The 18,727-nt window shown below is 42.6% G+C and overlaps 2 protein-coding genes across 2 annotated transcripts; both read right to left on the reverse strand.

The window, feature by feature from the left end:
* Positions 1 to 423: 423 nt before the first annotated feature.
* Positions 424 to 5,708, reverse strand: tmem150b (transmembrane protein 150B). Its single transcript, XM_085352201.1, has 6 exons — positions 5,629 to 5,708; positions 2,877 to 2,936; positions 2,664 to 2,731; positions 2,352 to 2,479; positions 2,049 to 2,226; positions 424 to 635 (listed from the first exon to the last, which is right to left on the reverse strand). Exons 1-6 carry the CDS (start codon positions 5,706 to 5,708, stop codon positions 424 to 426), a joined length of 726 nt encoding a protein of 241 aa, XP_085208327.1.
* Positions 5,709 to 10,287: 4,579 nt separating this feature from the next.
* adsl (adenylosuccinate lyase) lies at positions 10,288 to 17,782 on the reverse strand. Its single transcript, XM_085352203.1, has 12 exons — positions 17,574 to 17,782; positions 15,912 to 16,115; positions 15,780 to 15,824; positions 15,385 to 15,464; positions 15,102 to 15,273; positions 14,957 to 15,003; positions 14,755 to 14,845; positions 14,574 to 14,643; positions 14,348 to 14,495; positions 11,669 to 11,849; positions 11,178 to 11,354; positions 10,288 to 11,033 (listed from the first exon to the last, which is right to left on the reverse strand). The coding sequence occupies exons 1-12, from the start codon at positions 17,715 to 17,717 to the stop codon at positions 10,947 to 10,949; spliced, it is 1,446 nt and encodes a 481-aa protein (XP_085208329.1). The 5' UTR covers positions 17,718 to 17,782; the 3' UTR covers positions 10,288 to 10,946.
* Positions 17,783 to 18,727: the final 945 nt, after the last annotated feature.

The raw sequence follows: 18,727 nt of genomic DNA on the forward strand, positions 1-18,727 counted from the left end.
TTAGTCTGTGGTTATTGCTGTATGGGACGAAGAAGTACCTGATTTTTGTCTATTTTCTGTATTTAACACGAGAACAAAACCTAAAACTAGCATTCACAAAATTTTCAAAATAATAAAAGGATAGACACGCGTCTCTGTACCCAAGTTATTTATTTGAAATTCTTCTAAAAATTTATAAATAGAAAATGCTGCCCGTATGGTAGTTGACTGTGTAATAGTAAAATAATTTACTAATGATAGTAATGACATAAACATGATGAATCACATCAAAAGATGCTGTCATAGATCATGAAACAGATCTGCCGTACTGAGTCTTCAAAATGGAAAACATGCAAATAAATTAAAAAGCAGTTCTATATATAATGACCGAACATAATGCATTCTGAACCATGTGTACTAGCACACAGATCCAGTACAGTGTTTTTAGCTAATTGTATTTATAACATAACCATTCATTTCTATTGATGCGTGGCTGCGGTCATTCGTAAACATTTGCTTCTGTACGGTGAGGCTGTGGCAGTCGATGTGTCTGAACTCGGCTGCAAAAAGGCCAAAGAGGCAGAAGAACGACATCACCAGAATCCATTCACACGCAGCAGCTCCAGAGGAAAAGCCTGTGATGTGGAAAATGGACACTGAAGGAGAGAAGAGCAGTTAAGGAGCACGATGCTGAACAACCGCACATCAGAGTAAATTCAATAGTAAGCCTAACACTAGTTGCTGCTTCATTGATGCTTTCAGACACTATAGTGTTTATTCTCAGCCCAAACACTGTCTGTGTATAGGGATGTATAGTCACAGCAGTGAGAGGGCTCATTTAAAATGCATGTGAGAAATAGCTCTTCACACAGTACGGTTCAATATGAGCTCAATGAGAATTCAGTCATTTAAAAAAGTTCAAAGAAATGGGAAACCACAGTCACAGCAAATACTGCATGTATCAGTATTTTTTCATGAATCTACAGCGGTCCTCAACACTTATTGCAATGCACTAGAAATACAGTGTTAAAACAAACGTATCAACACTCACTGGCCACTCTATTAGGTACACCTTGCAAGTACTGGGTTGGACCCATTTTATCCGCTTAAATTGTGTTCATAGTACAGATTTCCATATTGACGTGACAGCATCACACAGTGGCTGCAGATTTGTCGTTTGCACATCCATGATGTAAATGTCCCTTTCCTCAACATGCAGTGGTGCTTTATTTTATTGAGATCTGGTGATTGTTCATGTGTTTTGAGAGAATTGGTTGAACAAACCAATTTTTGATGATTTGAGCTTCGTGACATGGCACTGGTAGGATAAAGTGAAAATTAGTACGCTGTGGTGAAAAAGGGTAGACTGTAGGATTCAAATGATGGTCATTTGATACTAATGGGCCCAAAGTGTAGCAACAGAAACCATTACATCACCAGCAGCCTGAACCTTTGATACAAAGAAGAATTGGGCCACACTTTGACGTTATTTGTGCCAATTTCTGACCCTACCATTTGAATAGAAACAGAAATTGAGACCAGACAACGTTTTTTTCAGTCTTCTGTTGTCTATCTTTGGTGAGCCACGTCAATCATACCCTCAGTTTCCTATTCTTAGCAGATCAGCGGTTCCGAAATACTCAAACAAGCATGTTTGGCGACAACAACAATTCAATGTTCAAAGACATTTAAATCGCCATTTTTCCCCTTTCTGATGCTCAGTTTGAACTTTACAGGTTGTCTTTACCGTGTCTTCTAAATACATTAAGTGGCAACCATGTGGTTGGACAACTGGATAGTTGCATTAACAATAAGTTTTAAAAAAAAACTAAAGAAAAATCTTAATTTAATAGATATATTTTGAAGTTAGGTGATATAGAAATAGGTAGCTCATTCTGGACATATTCTTTAAAATTAAAATAACTGAAAATGTTCTTAAAATGTAAAAAAAATTAAAATAAATAAATAAATAAATACAAATTTAAAAATTCTCCACAACTGAATATTCTTACTATGGGCAAAAGCATTATCTTGGATTGCATGAAGGAGTTTGAAGACAGGAAGGATACTAACAATAACCGTGATGGTACAGATGATGCAGAAGGTCGCCCTGACAGGCCCCACCCACCATCGGTCCTGCGATGGTTGAGCCCGATAAGTTAGATACAGCTGTACCCAGAAGTAGGCCAGGCCAAGGAAGAAAGCCAGGACTGCTCCCACAGTGTGAATAATCATTAAAACTGATTGCTACACAGGACAAGCAGAGGGGAGTGGAGAGTTTGATTAGCATACAGTCATCTTCATGTTATTTTTCACGGATAAAGTTTTAATCTTTAACAGAGTAAAACAAGTTCACAAGATAAAAGTGCTACCTGGAAGTTCCCGGTGACGGAGATCGATATGGAGGAGGTGAATCCTAAAACAATGCTGGCAATGTTGCCTTTTCCGTGATCACCATAGTCTCTGACCTGCTGGAAACGGATCGCCACGACCCACAGGGCTGAGAAACACGGACATAAGGTGGTTACGAAACGAACGAAAAATGACCAAAGCTGCAGAGAATCAAAGTGAAACTACAGCTCTGACAAATGGCAGCTGCTGTTGAATTTAAATGAACTAATTAGGGAAATCAGATAGCAAGCACTCTTCCTCTATATTGGGATATTTATTTGAATAATTTTTACCTAAAAAGCAGCAGATGTTGCAGACCTGGGAGAAGAGACAGCTCTGTGGGTTGGAAGTGCCACACTGGCTAGCAGCAGAAAGACAAATTAGTGAATCACGAGGTTCCTTTAAGGCTGTGAACATGACGACAGCAGCCTGCCAGTTCACCGTTATTTCAGTTTAAGTCCTTTATTCTGTACTCGGCTCTTGGAACAGAAAGGATTTACACCGACCTGATGTACGGGATTCCCTCTGTTAGGTTGACTGATCCATTTGTTACAGCTACTGCAAATCTGATGGAAAGAAATAAGGCTGTTGGTGACTGCTGAATGTTTGTGCCTTTGCAAGGGTATGATTAAACATTTTTTATATACATATATAACTGTTTGAGAAGCCAAGCATACTTATTATTGCAGATTCCCAAACTTGAGTAAAACTGCTTGTGACCATGCCAAGCTCTTGCACAGTCTTCATTTTAATGTCATCCCCAAATCTGATAAGTTTAGTCATTTTCCCTTATAGTTGTCATGCTCTCATGTTAAACTCAGTGCACACACAGACAGATGTGTAAACACCTGAAAACCACCAGGACCGAGTAGAAAAAAATCAAGCACCTGGGCAGGCAGACTGCTTCTACAAACATTTGTGAGAGAATTTAATATAACATAAGGACATGAGGACATGTTCTCTAGAGACACGAATCACACTTCTCCGTCTGGCAATCTGATGGACAAGTCTGGGTTTGGCAGATGCCAGCAGAACGACTGTGACTGCAATGTGCCAGGTGCAAAGTTTGGTGGTTTTGATTATGGCATAGTTATTCAGGAGTTGGTCTCAGGCCCTTAGTTCCATTGAAGGAAACTCATAATGCATCAGCATACCAGGACATTTTGGACAGTTTCATGGTCCCAACTTTGTGTAAACAGTTTGGGGATGGTTCCTGTTCCAACTTGACTGCACACCAGTTTACGAAGCACAGTCCATAAAGACATGGGTGAGCGAGTTTGCTGTGGAAGAACATATCTGGCCTGACAGGAGTCCTGACCTCAACCCAACAGAACACCTTTGGGATGAATTCGATCAGGGACTGCAAGCCAGGGCTTCTCGTCCAACATCAGTGTCTGACCTCACAAATGTGCTTCTAGAAAAATGGTGTCTGGGGGTGGGCGTCCGGGTACACACCGGCTCACTCCTTGGTGGCCGCTTATCGGGGCCTGGAGCCTGGGGCTCGCTCGGGCCACTTCGGAGGTGGGGTGCCCCCGGCCTCTCGGCCTGGGGCTCGGTCACTCAGGCACAGCTGGCTGCCGGCGGAGCTTACAGGCGCGTCACTGCAACTCCCCCTGGCTTCTGCTCCCGCGGCTGCTGAATGAGCCCTCATCTGGGACTCTCCTCAGCTCTTACTGGGACAGTGGCGCGGCTGCCCGTCTGTTGGTCTTCCTTGGTCTCTTGTGTTCTGGGGGCCTCTGGATGTCTGGAGTTTTGATCTCCTCCATACCTGCTTCATACCCTGGAGGGCGGGGCTGTGGCTCCCCACACTCCCTAGCAGATCATTACATGGAGAAACCTTTGGAATACAAGCATGCTGATCCACACAGGTATGCACACAGGTGTACACACGGGTATTCACAGACGCTGACTACACCTTTCTTGGCTGCTGCCTCAAAGCACATTGTGCGCTGTCTATCTTGCGTGCTGCACAATATCGTTTATTATTTAGTATCTACTGCTAGCTAGTTTATTGTGATGGTGCTTTTTTTTCTTATTATGTTGCTCTTTGTTGTTTGCTTTCTCTTCTGTTTTTTTTTCTCCATACAGGTGACCCAGGTGTTTTTTTTTTTTGTTTGTTTGTTTTTTTTTCTTTCTTCCCCCCTTTCTCACCGTCTCTTCTCCCCTTTGGTTTTCTTTCTCTCCCTCTCTTTCTTTCATTCTTTCTCCCTGTCCTATCCCCCAGTCATGTCTGTCCCGTTTGTAGCAACTGAAAATAAAATAAATTCATAATTATAATAAAGGTCAATCAAATGGACCAATATGGCAAGGCCATGATGATCCACTTGGTAAAATAAATCCGCTTGGCATCTTTCATGGCCTTAAGACAACAATTCTGATGGCTATAGATCCAAACGGGACACAAAAAAAAAGAAAAATGCTCAAAAATTCACATAAACATGGAGAGACTTCCTGGAGTGTTGAAGCTGTTATAGCTGCAAAGGGTGGGCCAACATCATTTTAAAACCTATGGATTAAAAATGGGATATCAGTCAAGTTCACATGAAAGTGAAGCTAAACGTGTAAATACTTTTAGCAATATAATTTATATTAGCTAAACTGTTGCAGTTAGTGTGTTTATACATTAGCTAAAGCTAATGTATAATGCATCTATACCATGAAGACCCTAGGCAGTTCTGAGAGTAAAAGTTGGTCCAACATGGTGGTAATCAACTAAATAACTAACTGAGGGATACCTAACACATGCATATACTACAAGAAAAAACATGTAATATTTCTTATTTTTAGTTTTAATGTGGTCTTGGTTAGATTGGAACACATCTTATAAAATATATTTTAATCAACAATTGTATAGCTAACATCAAAATGAAAGTTCACAGAGAGATGTAGTGCAAATCCTGCAGGCGTGGAAGCAAGATGTTTAATATAAAGTACCTTTAGGCACCTATCCTAAGCTAAATATGTACTTTAAACTGAAGACAAACCTTATAGATAACCTATACTGCATGTTTTATGTCTTTATCAGTTTGCTTGCCCACAGCTTTTCACAGAGGCATGACTGAGCTCAACCTCAAGGCATGAATAGTTGCATTTATTGACACCAGCACAACACATGGGTTGTGAATACGTCCACATTTGCTGTACTGATTTACACAGACAAGAGGTCTGAATAAAGACCACTGCCAATGTGTTTGGGTTTGAGAAATAAGGTAAAACATTTTATGAGAAGTGAGTTAAGAAAGGAAATGAAACACTCACACAGTCCAAATGCCTGCAGTGCCAAAGAAAGCCAGGCAGACGGGGAGTAATGCCCACAGCTGCATGCTGCTATAGAGCATGTGGAGATAGATACAACAAAATCAAAGCAACCTTCTCTACAAAACAAAGTTTGAACTGTAAAAAAGAAACCTATTAAAGAACATATCGACTACAGCAGAAGGCGTGGCTAAAAGTAACAGTTTTACAACACCAAAACATTAAGTTAGAGTAACAATGAGTGAAAGAGGAGGCATTTGTACTCACTCTGTGATGAGGGATGACTGATTGCAGGTTGAATGGTAGCTCTCTGTTAGCTTTTAAATAGTAACTCAGTAACTTCACCACTCCCATAATGACCCTAGGACATGACATATTGGACGCTATTCCATGACATTGCACAATCAAAATCATGACTCAACTTTCTCCAACAACATTCAGCAAATACGATCACACTGGTTATGGAGAATATGTGATGTGTATTACTCAATTTTAAATACACGTAGACATTGAGGGCTATCAGGAGGGGCTATGCGCTTACCTGCTGCTCTTGGGCAGGTAGCTCCATGCCCTCCTGGGTTTTAAATGCACCTTAGAACACACATGCATCAACACTACATATGAGCGGGCTGAGGGAGGTTTGGAGTCTTCTCTCACCCCCGTTCTCTGTTGCCTGTTGGGGCGGGGGGGCTAGGAGGAGGAGTTGGCCGTCTGATTGGGGGCCTCCCTGCTGCTGCGGAAGTCGGGGTGGTCTGCTTCTCTCCACCCCAGGGAAGAGGGTAACACTACCTGGGTCTGGGTGTAGTTTCCCCCTCCAGGGGCAAGGGTACCTAGACCTGGGTTATAGACTACGCTTGGGGAGTGTGATTGTGTGTACAGTGTCTATTTATGTATGTCTCCAGATGCCCTCAGACATCGGTGGTTCTTTGTGTCCAGGGATGGGCGTCCAGGTACGCACCGGCTCACTCCTGGTCGCTGCTTGTAGGGGCCTGGAGCCTGGGGCTCGCTAGGGCCCCTTCGGGGTGCCCTTGGCTTTTTGGCCTGGGGCTCGGTCACTCTGGCGCAGCTGGCTGCCGGCGGAGCTCATGGGCGCGTCACTGCAACCCCCCCTGGCTTCTGCTCCACAGCTGCTGAGTGACCCCTCATCTAGGACTCTCCTCAGCTCTTACTGGGACAGTGGCGCAGCTGCCCCTCTGTTGGTCTTCCTTGGTCTCTTGTGTTCTGGGGGCCTCTGGATGTCTGGAGTCTTGATCTCCTCCATACCTGCTTCATGCCCTGGAGGACGGGGCTGTGCCCCCCCCCACACACACACACACCCTCTAGCAGATCATTACATGAAGGAACCTGTTACATACAAGTGCGCTCATGCTCACAGGTGTACACACGGGTGCTCACACAAACTACACCCTTTTTGGCTCCTACCTCAAAGCACACTGTGTGCTGTTGATCTTACAATAATATTCAATATTTAGTATTTACTGTTATATTCACATAGATCATCGTGATGTTGTTTATTATATTGCTCTCTTTTTTGTTGTTGCTTGTTTTCTCTTTTTTTCCTTTCTCAACAGGTGATCCAGGTGATTGATATATGTATTTTTTGTTTGTTTGTTTTGTTGGTTTTTGTCATTTAAAAAAAAAACAGTTGAAATGGACAAAATAAATAAGTAATAAATAAAATAACATAATAAAATAATAAAAATCTTTAATCAGTCATGAGACACGCTGGCACATCCCCTGACTGCAGAGGATTTAAACCACAAGCTCAACCTTGACGTGCAAATTAGCTTCATATGGCTCCAGTAGGGGGCGTACTTCTTCAGCCAGGAACTTTGCCACCTGAAGATGAAGAGCAGGGAGAAAAAAAACCATTTTTATACCATTAGTTTGTTAACAGTCCTCACAGTCACCAAGGGGGCAGCAGACACAGCTGCAGTAATAGGAGAGCTGCAGCTTGGCTGAAAACATTCATCTGTTGCCAGAATCTGAATAAAAATAAGGCTTTTTGTGCTGTACCTGCTGTGGAGCACGCCCAGTAAAGGTCTTGGGGTCCAGCAAAGCATCCAGCTGCCCTAGAATGGGTGCAAAGTAGGGGTCTCGCTGGATTCTGGCCAGCAGGTCATTGTCTCCACCTTCCTGTTTAACCACAGCTGCTGCCTCTTGAACATGATCATCTCATGGCACTCCTGAACCCACATAGCAGACAGGTCTGGCCCGGAGCTGGAGTCAACCTGGCACTGCTGGCTGACTTCTGGCATGGTAAGTGGTATGTCATCCAGATATGGGCCAGGCCTGGCGTAGATGGCACTGTTTGTGTAATGGCATGCCACATCTGGCCGATTTTGGTTTGGTTTATGTGGCCCAGGCTCATAGAAAACAGGTCTGGCCCAGATCCGGCATCAAGCTGGCACTTCTGACTGACTGGTGTCATGGCAGGGTGTATGTCAACCAGATGTGAGCCAGGTCTGGCAATGATGGTGCTATTTATGTTCCTATTTTAGTTAGAAGACCCAAATGCCATGTTGCAAAACTATACTGCTATGGTAGGCAACTTTTCATGAGAAACTGGGAGCATAGGAGTTTCCACCACCCTGTTTGTTGGCAACAGATCAAATTGTGCATGGCTAACTTCTAAAATCACCCCGCTTCTCTACACACTTTCAATTCTGATTGGATCTCATCCCTGTAGAACATTCTCATCTCTTTTTTAAATCAGCGATAGTTTCATCACAGGTTTTGTCCTCGTACATTAGTATTTAACTATCGTCTTGTTTTTGTCAGGAGAAAAAAGAAGAAGAAAGAATACTGCTGTTGCTACTCCAAAATCTAAGGGATGCATAACTGGATGTCAAACTCACCTGTGTGACTTCTGGGCAAACAGGTGAGTCTTACCATAAGACAAGAGAATGCTGAAACCATCATGCAGTGCAATGAGATTCAGAAGAAAACAAACAACAAACATGCGAAGCTTTTACTCCAACTCGTGGCTTCAGAGAGAACTCTGAAATTCTAAAAAGAACTCCTCCCAGTACCTGGAGTTCAAACTCCTTTTGACCGAGGAACTGATAAATACGTTCTCTCCAGAAATCAAGAAAAGGAAGCCCCAACCAGATGAGAGTGTAGGAAAATATGATGCAGTCCACATGTCTTTTTTCTTGGGTCTGCAGAGAATAAAGGAGGTCTTAATAATCATGTGCATGCTACCAGGTCCTGACTGTACAGATACTACGGACACATTTACACAGCTGTGAATTTGATGTGATGCTATAACTCTGAACTTTGAAAAAGATGTTGCATTAATGTAGACACATACAATAAGTAGGGAACAATGATTCTTAATTAGGATTAGGTAGCTCAAGTTTAGCTTCTGCGTTAGCCAGGTTTTACATGAAGAAATTTTCTCTACTGTAAAAAATGTTTGAACACCTGAGTGAAAGTCAACAAATTTGAAAATGGTATTGGTTAAATAAACCATGACTGGGTGGTTAAAAAAAAAAGAAAAAAGTATGATTTGCTAAAAGTATAGCTATGAGTGGCAATATGGGTTAACATTAACTAAAAGCAAGATAAAAGTGCAAACACTGTTTTATTTATTAAGTAAACATCATGAAAGGTGAATTTGGTCACTCAAAGCTGTTAAATGGTTTACCAGCTGGAAGTAGTAGATTACTGGTTGAAGTGGTGAGATTATAACTAAAACATTTAACCAGCTATAAGTGAGACATGCTTGGCTGAGCTTCAAATGACGTCATGATAGATTGGACTCCATATTCATCAACACAGAGTTGGTGTAAATCTCTACAATTAAGACTCATGATTGTGATACAGTGTTTATTGCACAATAATAATAATAATAATAATAATAATGGATTGGATTTATATAGCGCTTTTCTAGGCACCCAAAGCGCTTTACAATACCACTATTCATTCACTCTCACATTCATACACTGGTGGAGGCAAGCTACAGTTGTAGCCACAGCTGCCCTGGGGCAGACTGACAGAAGCGAGGCTGCCATATCGTGCCATCGGCCCCTCTGGCCAACACCAGTAGGCAAGTAGGGTAAAGTGTCTTGCCCAAGGACACAACGACCAGGACAGAGAGCCCAGGGATCGAACCGGCGACCTTCCGGTTACAGATGCGATTCCTGAGCCAAGGTCGCCCAATGTTACCCAGGATTCAGTGGTTGAGTAAAAAGCTGTTACTTGTCGTTACTGATGGTTTCTTTCCTCTCTTCTCTGCCTTGCTCCTGTGCAGGAGGATCTCCCTGCCCAAGTCCTTTCTGACAGCAGACATCATCCTCAGCACGCTGCAGAACATCACAGAGGGTCTTGTGGTCTACCCCAAAGTCACCGAGAGACACATCCGCCACGAGCTGCCCTTCATGGCCACAGAGAACATTATTATGGTGATGAACAAGTCAAAAAATGCATAATAGACACAAAAAATGGATTACTGGCAAATTATGTAGTGGAGTGTGAGATAAAGCAACTTGACTTCATCTGTTTAAAGGACTTCGAGTCAGTGTTATGATAGATTTGGACACAAAAGGATACAGCTGATGACGAATGTTGTTAAACCCCATCATGCACTCAGAACGTTTGCTTCCCATCTATAAAGAGGGCATAGCTTTAATAAATTCACCCCAAACAGTTTTAGCATTTATGTTTTATTTATTTCAAGCAAACAATAATACTGCGTCAATGACAAATGAAACAACCAGGCAGGTTGCAATAGCACCAGTTGCCTATCAATGTATAGTCAACAAGAACAAATTACTGTTGTGCTGATAATGTCATGTGATTCTTTTAGCAACACAAGATTTCATCAGTTGTAAATCCAGTGTGAAAATACACAGTGGTTAACTCATTAATGACCAGCAGCTGGAGTATTGTGCAGCTGATGCTTTCCACCTTCTTCTTCCCGGTAACCAAAAAAAAATAAAAAAATAAAAAAAATAGAAAAGCACAACATACCTTCAACAGACCTTCCTGATTGGCAGAGCCATGACTAAATTTTAGCTTGAAATTAGTTTGAAATACACAACTTGAAATTTCACGTTATGGATAGCCCCCCCCATTTTATTGTTTTTAAATCGGTCTCGCTTCATCTCATCTGTTATAACTTCACTCTCCACCGCGGCTGGTTGACCAACAACAGTACAAGCAAGAGCGGCCCACACGCTGGTTGTACCACACACTTTGTGCGCTGCCTCCATCTGACAACAGAGCTCGCTCCAGGCAGACAGACGGTCAGTCCCTAGAGTGGAGTGGACAGCAAACTCTGCTCGACCATAAAACCAGCTCAAGACATCACTGATGTTTTAAAGCACAAGCTCAACCTTGACGTCCATATTGGCCTTATACGGCTCCAGTAGGGGGCGTACTTCTTCAGCCAGGAACGTTTTCACCTGAAGAAGAGGAGCAGGAACAAGAAAACAAACTATCATCAAAGGGGGCAGCAGACACAGCTACAGTAATAGGGGAGCTGCAGCTTGGCTGAAAACATTCATCTGTTGTCAGACTGAACAAAAATAAGGCTGTTCATGCTGTACCTGCTGTGGAGCACGCCCAATAAAGGTCTTGGGGTCCAGCAAAGCATCCAGCTGCCCTAGAATGGGTGCAAAGTAGGGGTCTCGTTGGATTCTGGCCAGCAGGTCATTGTCTCCACCTTCCTGTTTGACCACAGCTGCTGCCTCTTGGGAGAGAACACGGATTTTCTCGTGGCACTCCTGAAGGAGACACAGGAAAAAACAGAAACATTAAGGTGGAGCTGACTTTAACAGCCATGTTGTTAGGTCTCCATGTCAGGTCTGGTTATTGGTAATCAGCTTCTTCATTTAAATGGTCAAAACACTGGTTACTAGTCAGTAAGATGAGCTCACTTCAGTCATCTGTTTTTCTGGTTACCACTGGCATTTTCTGCCCAGTAAACCATCTCTCCTGATCAAGCAAAAATGCATTCATCCAGTTATGTTCAAAACTTTTATTATTGTGTCCATTCTGACTCACAGAGGAGAATTCCTCACAGGGTATTTTCTCCTACCTGTCTGTTGCCTCCTGCCTTCACTATCGCCATAATAATGTTCTCTGTGGCCATGAAGGGCAGCTCGTGGCGGATGTGTCTCTCAATGACTTTGGGGTAGACCACAAGACCCTCTGTGATGTTCTGCAGCGTGCTGAGGACGATGTCTGCTGTCAGGAAGGACTCGGGCAGGGAGATCCTCCTTCACAGGAGCAAGGCAGAGAAGAGAGGAAAGAAACCATCAGTAATCACAAGTAACAGCTTTTTACTCAACCACTGAATCCTGGGTAACAATGTGCAATGCATTGTAGGATGTGTAGTTCTTTAACCATTAACGCAATTATGTACATCGTCTTTTACTCTTGATTTCTTTTCTTTTTCCCCCCTTTAGGTTTTCTTCCATTTTCCCTTCATGGCCACAATTCCTCTCTTAGCTGTTTGGCTTTGTTCAAGGCCTCAAACTCTCATGGATTTCCTGAAGAGTCAGTGGAAAAAATGAAGGAGAAATCCACTTTTTAAAACAGTCTCCTTAAAAAAAAGTGGACAGTCACTGTGGCCCTCCACTTGGGACACCCACTCCTAAGTGCAGGGTTCATATGCATTTTTCAGGGTCCAATTCAAGCACTTTCAAGGTCCATTTTCAAGCTTTTCCAGTAGATTACCAAAAAAAATTAAATAAAATAATGCATGTTTCACTTAGCATCACCTTAGTAAGACCATGTAAAAATGAAAACAAATCATCTTAGGTCAGTGGTTCCCAAACTTTTTTTGCTAGGTCCCCTTTGTTTGACAAGAAAAATGTTCGCGACCCCCCCCCCCCTTCTCGCGCACACGCATAAACACATCCTCCAACCACACACACCCTTATTTTGCTCCATTGCGTTTTTCTTTCACACCTCAAATATTTAGTAAACAGTTAAGCAAATAAAAGTAATCTGCAATAAATTACAGGTAGTAAGGAAATAAACTACTAACTCTTTTGCGCTACGTGCACACATACACAGTTATTTTTGAAAACGCAGCTGTTTTGTCCACAAGTAAATGGCGTTTGGAATCACCGAGAACAGAGATTTTTTTAAAACTCCTTTTTTGCGTTTACGTGTGGACGAGGAATACAGAGTTCGTCACGCAATGTCAATGGTATGTGCCTTTTTTCACGTCACACGGTGCGCCACGTTATTGTTTACATGAGATGAATAGCAGAATGGCAGATAGATTTACAGTATTTTGTCTCTGACTATCTTCAGGTTTTACAGGCTTACATATACACACACAGTTACTGTCGATCCATTTAGAAAGGCAGAGGCGTCACGGTGTGATTATTTTACGTGTCGCTGGTTTGTTTTTTTCCTGTGTAATAATATTCAACATTGCTATCAATACATTTTTCAAAAAAGCCTCTCTGTGCAAAATGGGTTTAAACACATAAACAGCTGTGGGATACTGTTTGTCTGTGATTTGGAGAGCCCAGCATGGGAAAACATATTCAGCGATGCTTCATCTCCTGCTTTGCGTTAGTGTGGGCGCCCCCTGCTAGCAGTGTCCAAGCGTTGGGTTTTTTTTTTGTTTTTTTTTTGCTTTTCATACCGCGCCCCCCCTGCAATGGCTCTGCGGGCCCCACACTTTGGGAAGATCTGTCTTAGGTCAACTTAAATGTCCTTTTTTTCCCCCCTTTAAAATAGAGAAAAACACACTGCATAAAAATACTGAGAAAGGAAATGGTTGTGTTATATGCATATAGTGTACAAACTCAAAAAGAAACAAAAAAAAAAAAAACATTTCTCTTAATAATTAAGATGTGCAAATGTGAACAAATCAACTTGTAAAGATATTCATCTCCACTTGAAGAAACAAAAAAAAAAGCTCAGAAAACCCCTGGAGGCCTAACAGGTTAAAGTTAATTCTCAATAAAACTAACTGTAAGTTGTTTAACTACATTGTTGTCTGTATTATTGTTAAAGTCCTAAATGATTATCTTTAAAGTGTTTGTGCTAATAACATCATGCACAGTAAGACAGTCATGGAGAACAGCACTGACTGGAACAGGCTTTGAACATAATCCCACATAGCAAAATTGGTATGGCCCGGATCAGGCCCACACAATGTACTTACACATGGCCCGAATACCACAAAGAATGACGGCCCTTTGGTGGACCAGACCTGGTTTGCCAGAGGTGGCCCACACATGGGCCAGCACAAGGCCAGTTGCATACACACTGGTGGTCCTGTGCTGGCCCATGTGTGGATTACCTCTGGCAAACCTGAGCTGGGCCACCAAAAAGGCAGTCATTCTTTGTGGTGTGTGGGCCATCCATAGGTGGTGTGCAGCCACGGGCCAGTTGTAGACACACTGCTGGCCAAGAACAGTTTCAGCTCTGGCCCCAGATATCAGCCTAATGTGTACCTTAATCAAGCCATGTAATAACAACATGTGCCAGAACATGCAAAAAAGTGCAAAAGTAACATGACGAAACTCTGTTCAGACAGTGAATGGACTGATTCTTATATAACTTGACCTGGAAAAATTTTAAAATTCAAGCATTTTTAAGGATTTCAAGCACCCGTACAAATCCTGTAATTGGGAATCATTGTTCACTACTATTTATTGTACGCTTCCACACTGATGTAATATCTACTTCACAGAGGAGAACTGCATCATACCAAATTCACAGCAGTGTAAGTGTGTCTGTGTTGGCTGACCTGTTGGCGCTGTCATCCAGTGTCCTCTCCAGCCACTGGACTGAGGCAGTCTGCAGGGGGTCGGCCATCAACGCAATCAGATGTCGGGCCAAGCTACAGCAGCGTTCTGCACGCATGGGGTTCCTCTTGTAGGGCATAGCACTGGAACCTGGAAGAGGAGCGGGCAAAGCTTTAGGCTGAGGCACAGTTTAACAGGTAAAAAGTGCTTTTGAATGAGCGAACGTACCAATCTGCTCCTTCTCAAAAGGTTCCTCGATCTCTTTTAGGTTGGCCAGCAGGCGGATGTCTGTGCAGATCTATAGCAGACAACAGTATAAAGTTTAGACTCAGTTACATCAGCTTTTTGAAAATCCTGAGCTCAAGGCCCAAGTTTCTTTAACCACCACTAAATGTAGACATTTCCTCACCTTGTGCACAGAAGCTCCCAAACTAGCGAGCCTGGACAGGCAGTCTATGTCCACTTTGCGACTGTACGTCTGTCCAGTCACCAGGTAGGCTCTGGATAAGAATGGAACAAATGAGTTATAGCCTGTGTTTCAAACTGTTCCTACTTGGACCATGTTATAAAAACATGTCAGCCAATATTGGAGACAGGAGTTTGATACTCACTTCTTAAAGCCAGCCATCTCTGTCACCATCTTGTCAAGCTCTTCCACCTGGTGGTACAAAAGGAAAACTGACATTAAAAAGTCATCACAATACGGTGCTGTGGGACTTCAGAAAGCACCCACGTGGTTCTTATGGTTGTTTATACCTTGTCATGGTCCCCTTGAAAGAGCTGCAGGAAGCTGGCCTGGGTGCCTGTGGTCCCCTTGACTCCACGGAAACGTAGATCATCGCGGGCTCGCTCCAGGTTCCTCACATCCATCACCAAATCCTGCAGCCACAGACACGCTCGCTTCCCCACTGTGGTCAACTGGGCAGGCCTGTACAGAGAGCAGGAGAGGGGCACAGTGGGTGTGTTTGACATCAAAGTTAGACCGCTCCATCAGTCTGATGAAGGCCTATGAAAACACTGCAGCTGCAGTCGGACTCACTGGAAGTGTGTAAAGCCGAGCGTGGGGAGGTCGGCGTATTCCTCTGCAAAGTTTGCCAGCCGGTCGATGACTCTGGCCAGCTGCAGGAAAAACAAGACTTTAATGATGCAAATCAGGGTGTCAAACTTATTTTACATCGTGGGTTACAAACAGCCAGCTTTGATCTTTAGCTCCCAGAAGCAGTGAAGATGCATAATAAATGTAACCAACATGTTGGATAGCCTGTCCTGTCATCTTTAAATATATTTTTTCATGAATTCAATGAAAATGTCCTGTTAGTTTTTTTTAAATGGACTCACTGTAAAAACAAAAAACTAGCTGACAAGCTTGTTTGATATTAATATATTCATTTGCACTGTTTTCATAGAATTTCTGGACAAACAGGTGAGTCTCACCTTAGGCAAGAGGATGTTGAAGCCATCACGCAATGCAATGAGATCCTGAAGAAGAGAAATGACAAACATGAGAAGCTTTAAAGAGTCAAAACTCATCACTGCTGGGTTTATTTATGCAATAGTCCTACTTACAGTATTGTCTCCCACATAGCATGACGTAGCTCCGAGGTGGATGATGGGAGCAGCTGTGGGGCAGCAGTGTGCAAAGGTGTGGACGTGCGCCATGACATCGTGCCTCAGCTTTCGCTCTTCTTCAGCTGCCATGGCAAAGTCAATGTCCTCTGCATGGTTCTCCATCTCTGCAATCTGAGCATCAGTGATGGGCAGACCCAGAGCCTGAGGAGGAGAACATTGAACACAGAGACATGATGACAAACAGGAATGGAGGTGGAGCTTTTTGACTCTTGATAATACAGTTTTTTACTTTTAAGATATTCATTTATTAACAGTTACAAATGGAAATATATGTTTTTATATAAATACATGTTTTATTATAAATACACATATTTGCAGCATTGGCTCTTCTGTTGATGAAAAGGACGTTTGGGTAAAAGTCACACTGTGACTTGCATTGCTAAGCTGATAGCAAACAGCCTGCTGTTTATTAGTCAGTCTGTCAGCATGTCTTTTCTCCAGTTTTGATCATCATGTGCTGTCCTCGTGAGGAGGCACAGGCGCTCAATATGCTGATTAGACTGGACTGTATTCTGTTGGGACACCGTAGTCACGTGATTCCTACAGCACTACAGATTGGTTCCAGATAATCGAGTACCTCGCTCCAGTCAAAGGGGTCATAGGTCAGACTGGTCAAATAAAACCTCAGTAGAGAAGAGAGCACAAACACAACAGCATTTAGCCAGAGTAACTGTTACTAATTTTCCCGCCGGGTTATGGCTGAATTCCAGTGGAATGACGGTCCCGTCGTAATAGACGTTCCAGCTATGTGTTCCAGCCCTAAACCAAACTTATCCCTAACCATAACTAGCTGTTAAATGATGTAAAATAGTGTTTTCCAAAGCGATTTTCAGAAAATGAACGAACATGTGTAGATTGAGTCCAAACGGTTCTCATGTGCTCTCCTTTTTCCGATGCCGTCATGTAGGAACGTGTTGGGTACCAGAAAGCATATAATGTTGACGATTTGTCACCTAGCGTAAAATATTAGGCTTAGGGAGTGAGAACGTGTCTGACCACTACCGGCACACTTTTGCACCGGAGGTTTTCGGAAAGCTTTTATTTTGGTATTTCCGTTGATCCATACAATAAATTTGCATGTTAGCCTACACATTTAGATTTAATATTTAACATTTAGATTTAACATTGTGTTTTAAATATTAAAAGTTGCAAATATCATAGGTCATAGGTCAGACAGGTCAAAAAAAAAAACCTCAGTAGAGAAGACACCACAAACACAACAGCATTTAGCCAGAGTAACTGTTACTAATTTTCCCACTTGAAGAGCTTTTCGTTCATCACAGGAACATTCGCTGTCGAGAGAGCAGCAGCTGTTCAAATAATTCAGAACATGTACGCATGCGTGTCGAAGCTCACGTGGCTCTGCGATGGGAAAATACAAACTGCAGATTTTCAATTATAGAATCTCATAATAATGTTGACAGATGTTCATTTGAAATATGACCTATGACTTCCAGACAAAGACACTGATTACTGTATGGTAGCAGTCTGCTCAGTCAGCACCGGGTAGCATGCGCACGACTCTTAAGACCTCCTTATAACTATGTTTAGAGCAGGAAACTTGATAAGGCTCTGTAAAGGTCGCGGACTATATCAAACCTTTTCAGCTTTGGCGAGGAAAATCCACAGCTTCCTCCAGGTGGTGAACTTCTTTTTGTCGCTGAAGTTGTAGCTCATTTCTTTGCTGGCGTATCTGGACACCAGAGGTGAGCGATACTTATTCATCTCTTCTGCTCCGGCCATGGTTGCTAGAAAAGTGAACACTGCAGGGTAGCGACAGGGTCTTCAGCTTCTTTCCCCCGCCCCGCTCTTTTTCTTCTTCCTCTGGGGTTCTTTATAGCAGTTGAACAAACTTACAGTTGCATTACTGGCCCCTAGTGGACTGCGAAAGTAACACCTACCTTATTTCGTGTAATTTGAATGCATTTTGTGCCAAGAAGTCAGCCTTTGATCTCGTAGACTTTTCTATGTGAAACGGCTCTGCTTCTTCTTTGTGCCCTCAGCACCAAGCTGTGGCATCCCTAGTGGCACTCTCACAGCTGTTTATGGTGAGTCCATGAAATGATGCCACAAGATGCTGTGGCATCTGAGGGTGATGCCACAGCTCCAGAAAGATATTCTGGCACATTATGAGAGCTTGGTCCACATTGCCAGCAAAAAGTCAAACTCGTTGAATCACTTGGCAATTATATTCACATTATTTATTCACTTTGTCCTTTTGAATTTTCTAGCTTATTATAGATTGTAGTTGAGCCAGTGGCTCCTTCACTTGTTGCTCCTGTATTTTCCTCAATGCTCAGTGTGTCAGATCTTTCGCTACTTCTCTGCCTCGTTAGGTAATAATGATACTTTTAAGGCATATTGCATATTTGCAGCTCTGGAGGTCAGGCTCACTAAATTGGAGACCCAGCTCCGCACCCTGGAAAATCCTTTCCGCACCCCTGCAGGCAAAGACAGCTTTGCTACCATTACCGCTGACCCAAGCATATAAGAATGATGAAAAATCTGTGCTTATCAGTTGCATTTATCTAATATTAAATAACTCACAAAAAATGCAATTTCATCTATTTTATTTGTCAAATTTTCAGTGTATTGTTGTATAGGGTATACACGGGGTTCCTTATTTTTTTTTCTTATTATTATTTTAATAAAATGCAACTCTGGAACTGCCGAGTGTCCCCAAAAGAAACAGATAAATCAGGACTATTTCAACAAAAATTTCAGCTTTATCATATGTGGATCTACAGCTTCCT

This window comes from Diplotaxodon limnothrissa, linkage group LG4 (assembly GCF_057381915.1).
Source record: "Diplotaxodon limnothrissa isolate DT_005_m linkage group LG4, D_limnothrissa_male_GT1.1, whole genome shotgun sequence".
In the NCBI taxonomy this organism is placed as follows: domain Eukaryota; kingdom Metazoa; phylum Chordata; class Actinopteri; order Cichliformes; family Cichlidae; genus Diplotaxodon; species Diplotaxodon limnothrissa.

Excerpts from the sequence above, each read along its gene's own strand:
- tmem150b (XM_085352201.1), bottom strand. The coding sequence starts at position 5,708 with ATGCTCTATAGCAGCATGCAGCTGTGGGCATTACTCCCCGTCTGCCTG. Across the intron at positions 2,937-5,628 it reads ACTGCAGGCATTTGGACTGT|ATTTGCAGTAGCTGTAACAA; the intron begins GTGAGTGTTTCA and ends TCTTTCCATCAG. Across the intron at positions 2,732-2,876 it reads GAGGGAATCCCGTACATCAG|CCAGTGTGGCACTTCCAACC; the intron begins GTCGGTGTAAAT and ends TTCTGCTGCTAG.
- adsl (XM_085352203.1), bottom strand. The coding sequence starts at position 17,717 with ATGGCCGGAGCAGAAGAGATGAATAAGTATCGCTCACCTCTGGTGTCC. Across the intron at positions 14,846-14,956 it reads GAGATGGCTGGCTTTAAGAA|AGCCTACCTGGTGACTGGAC; the intron begins GTGAGTATCAAA and ends ATTCTTATCCAG. Across the intron at positions 11,355-11,668 it reads AGGCAGGAGGCAACAGACAG|GAGTGCCACGAGAAAATCCG; the intron begins GTAGGAGAAAAT and ends TGTCTCCTTCAG.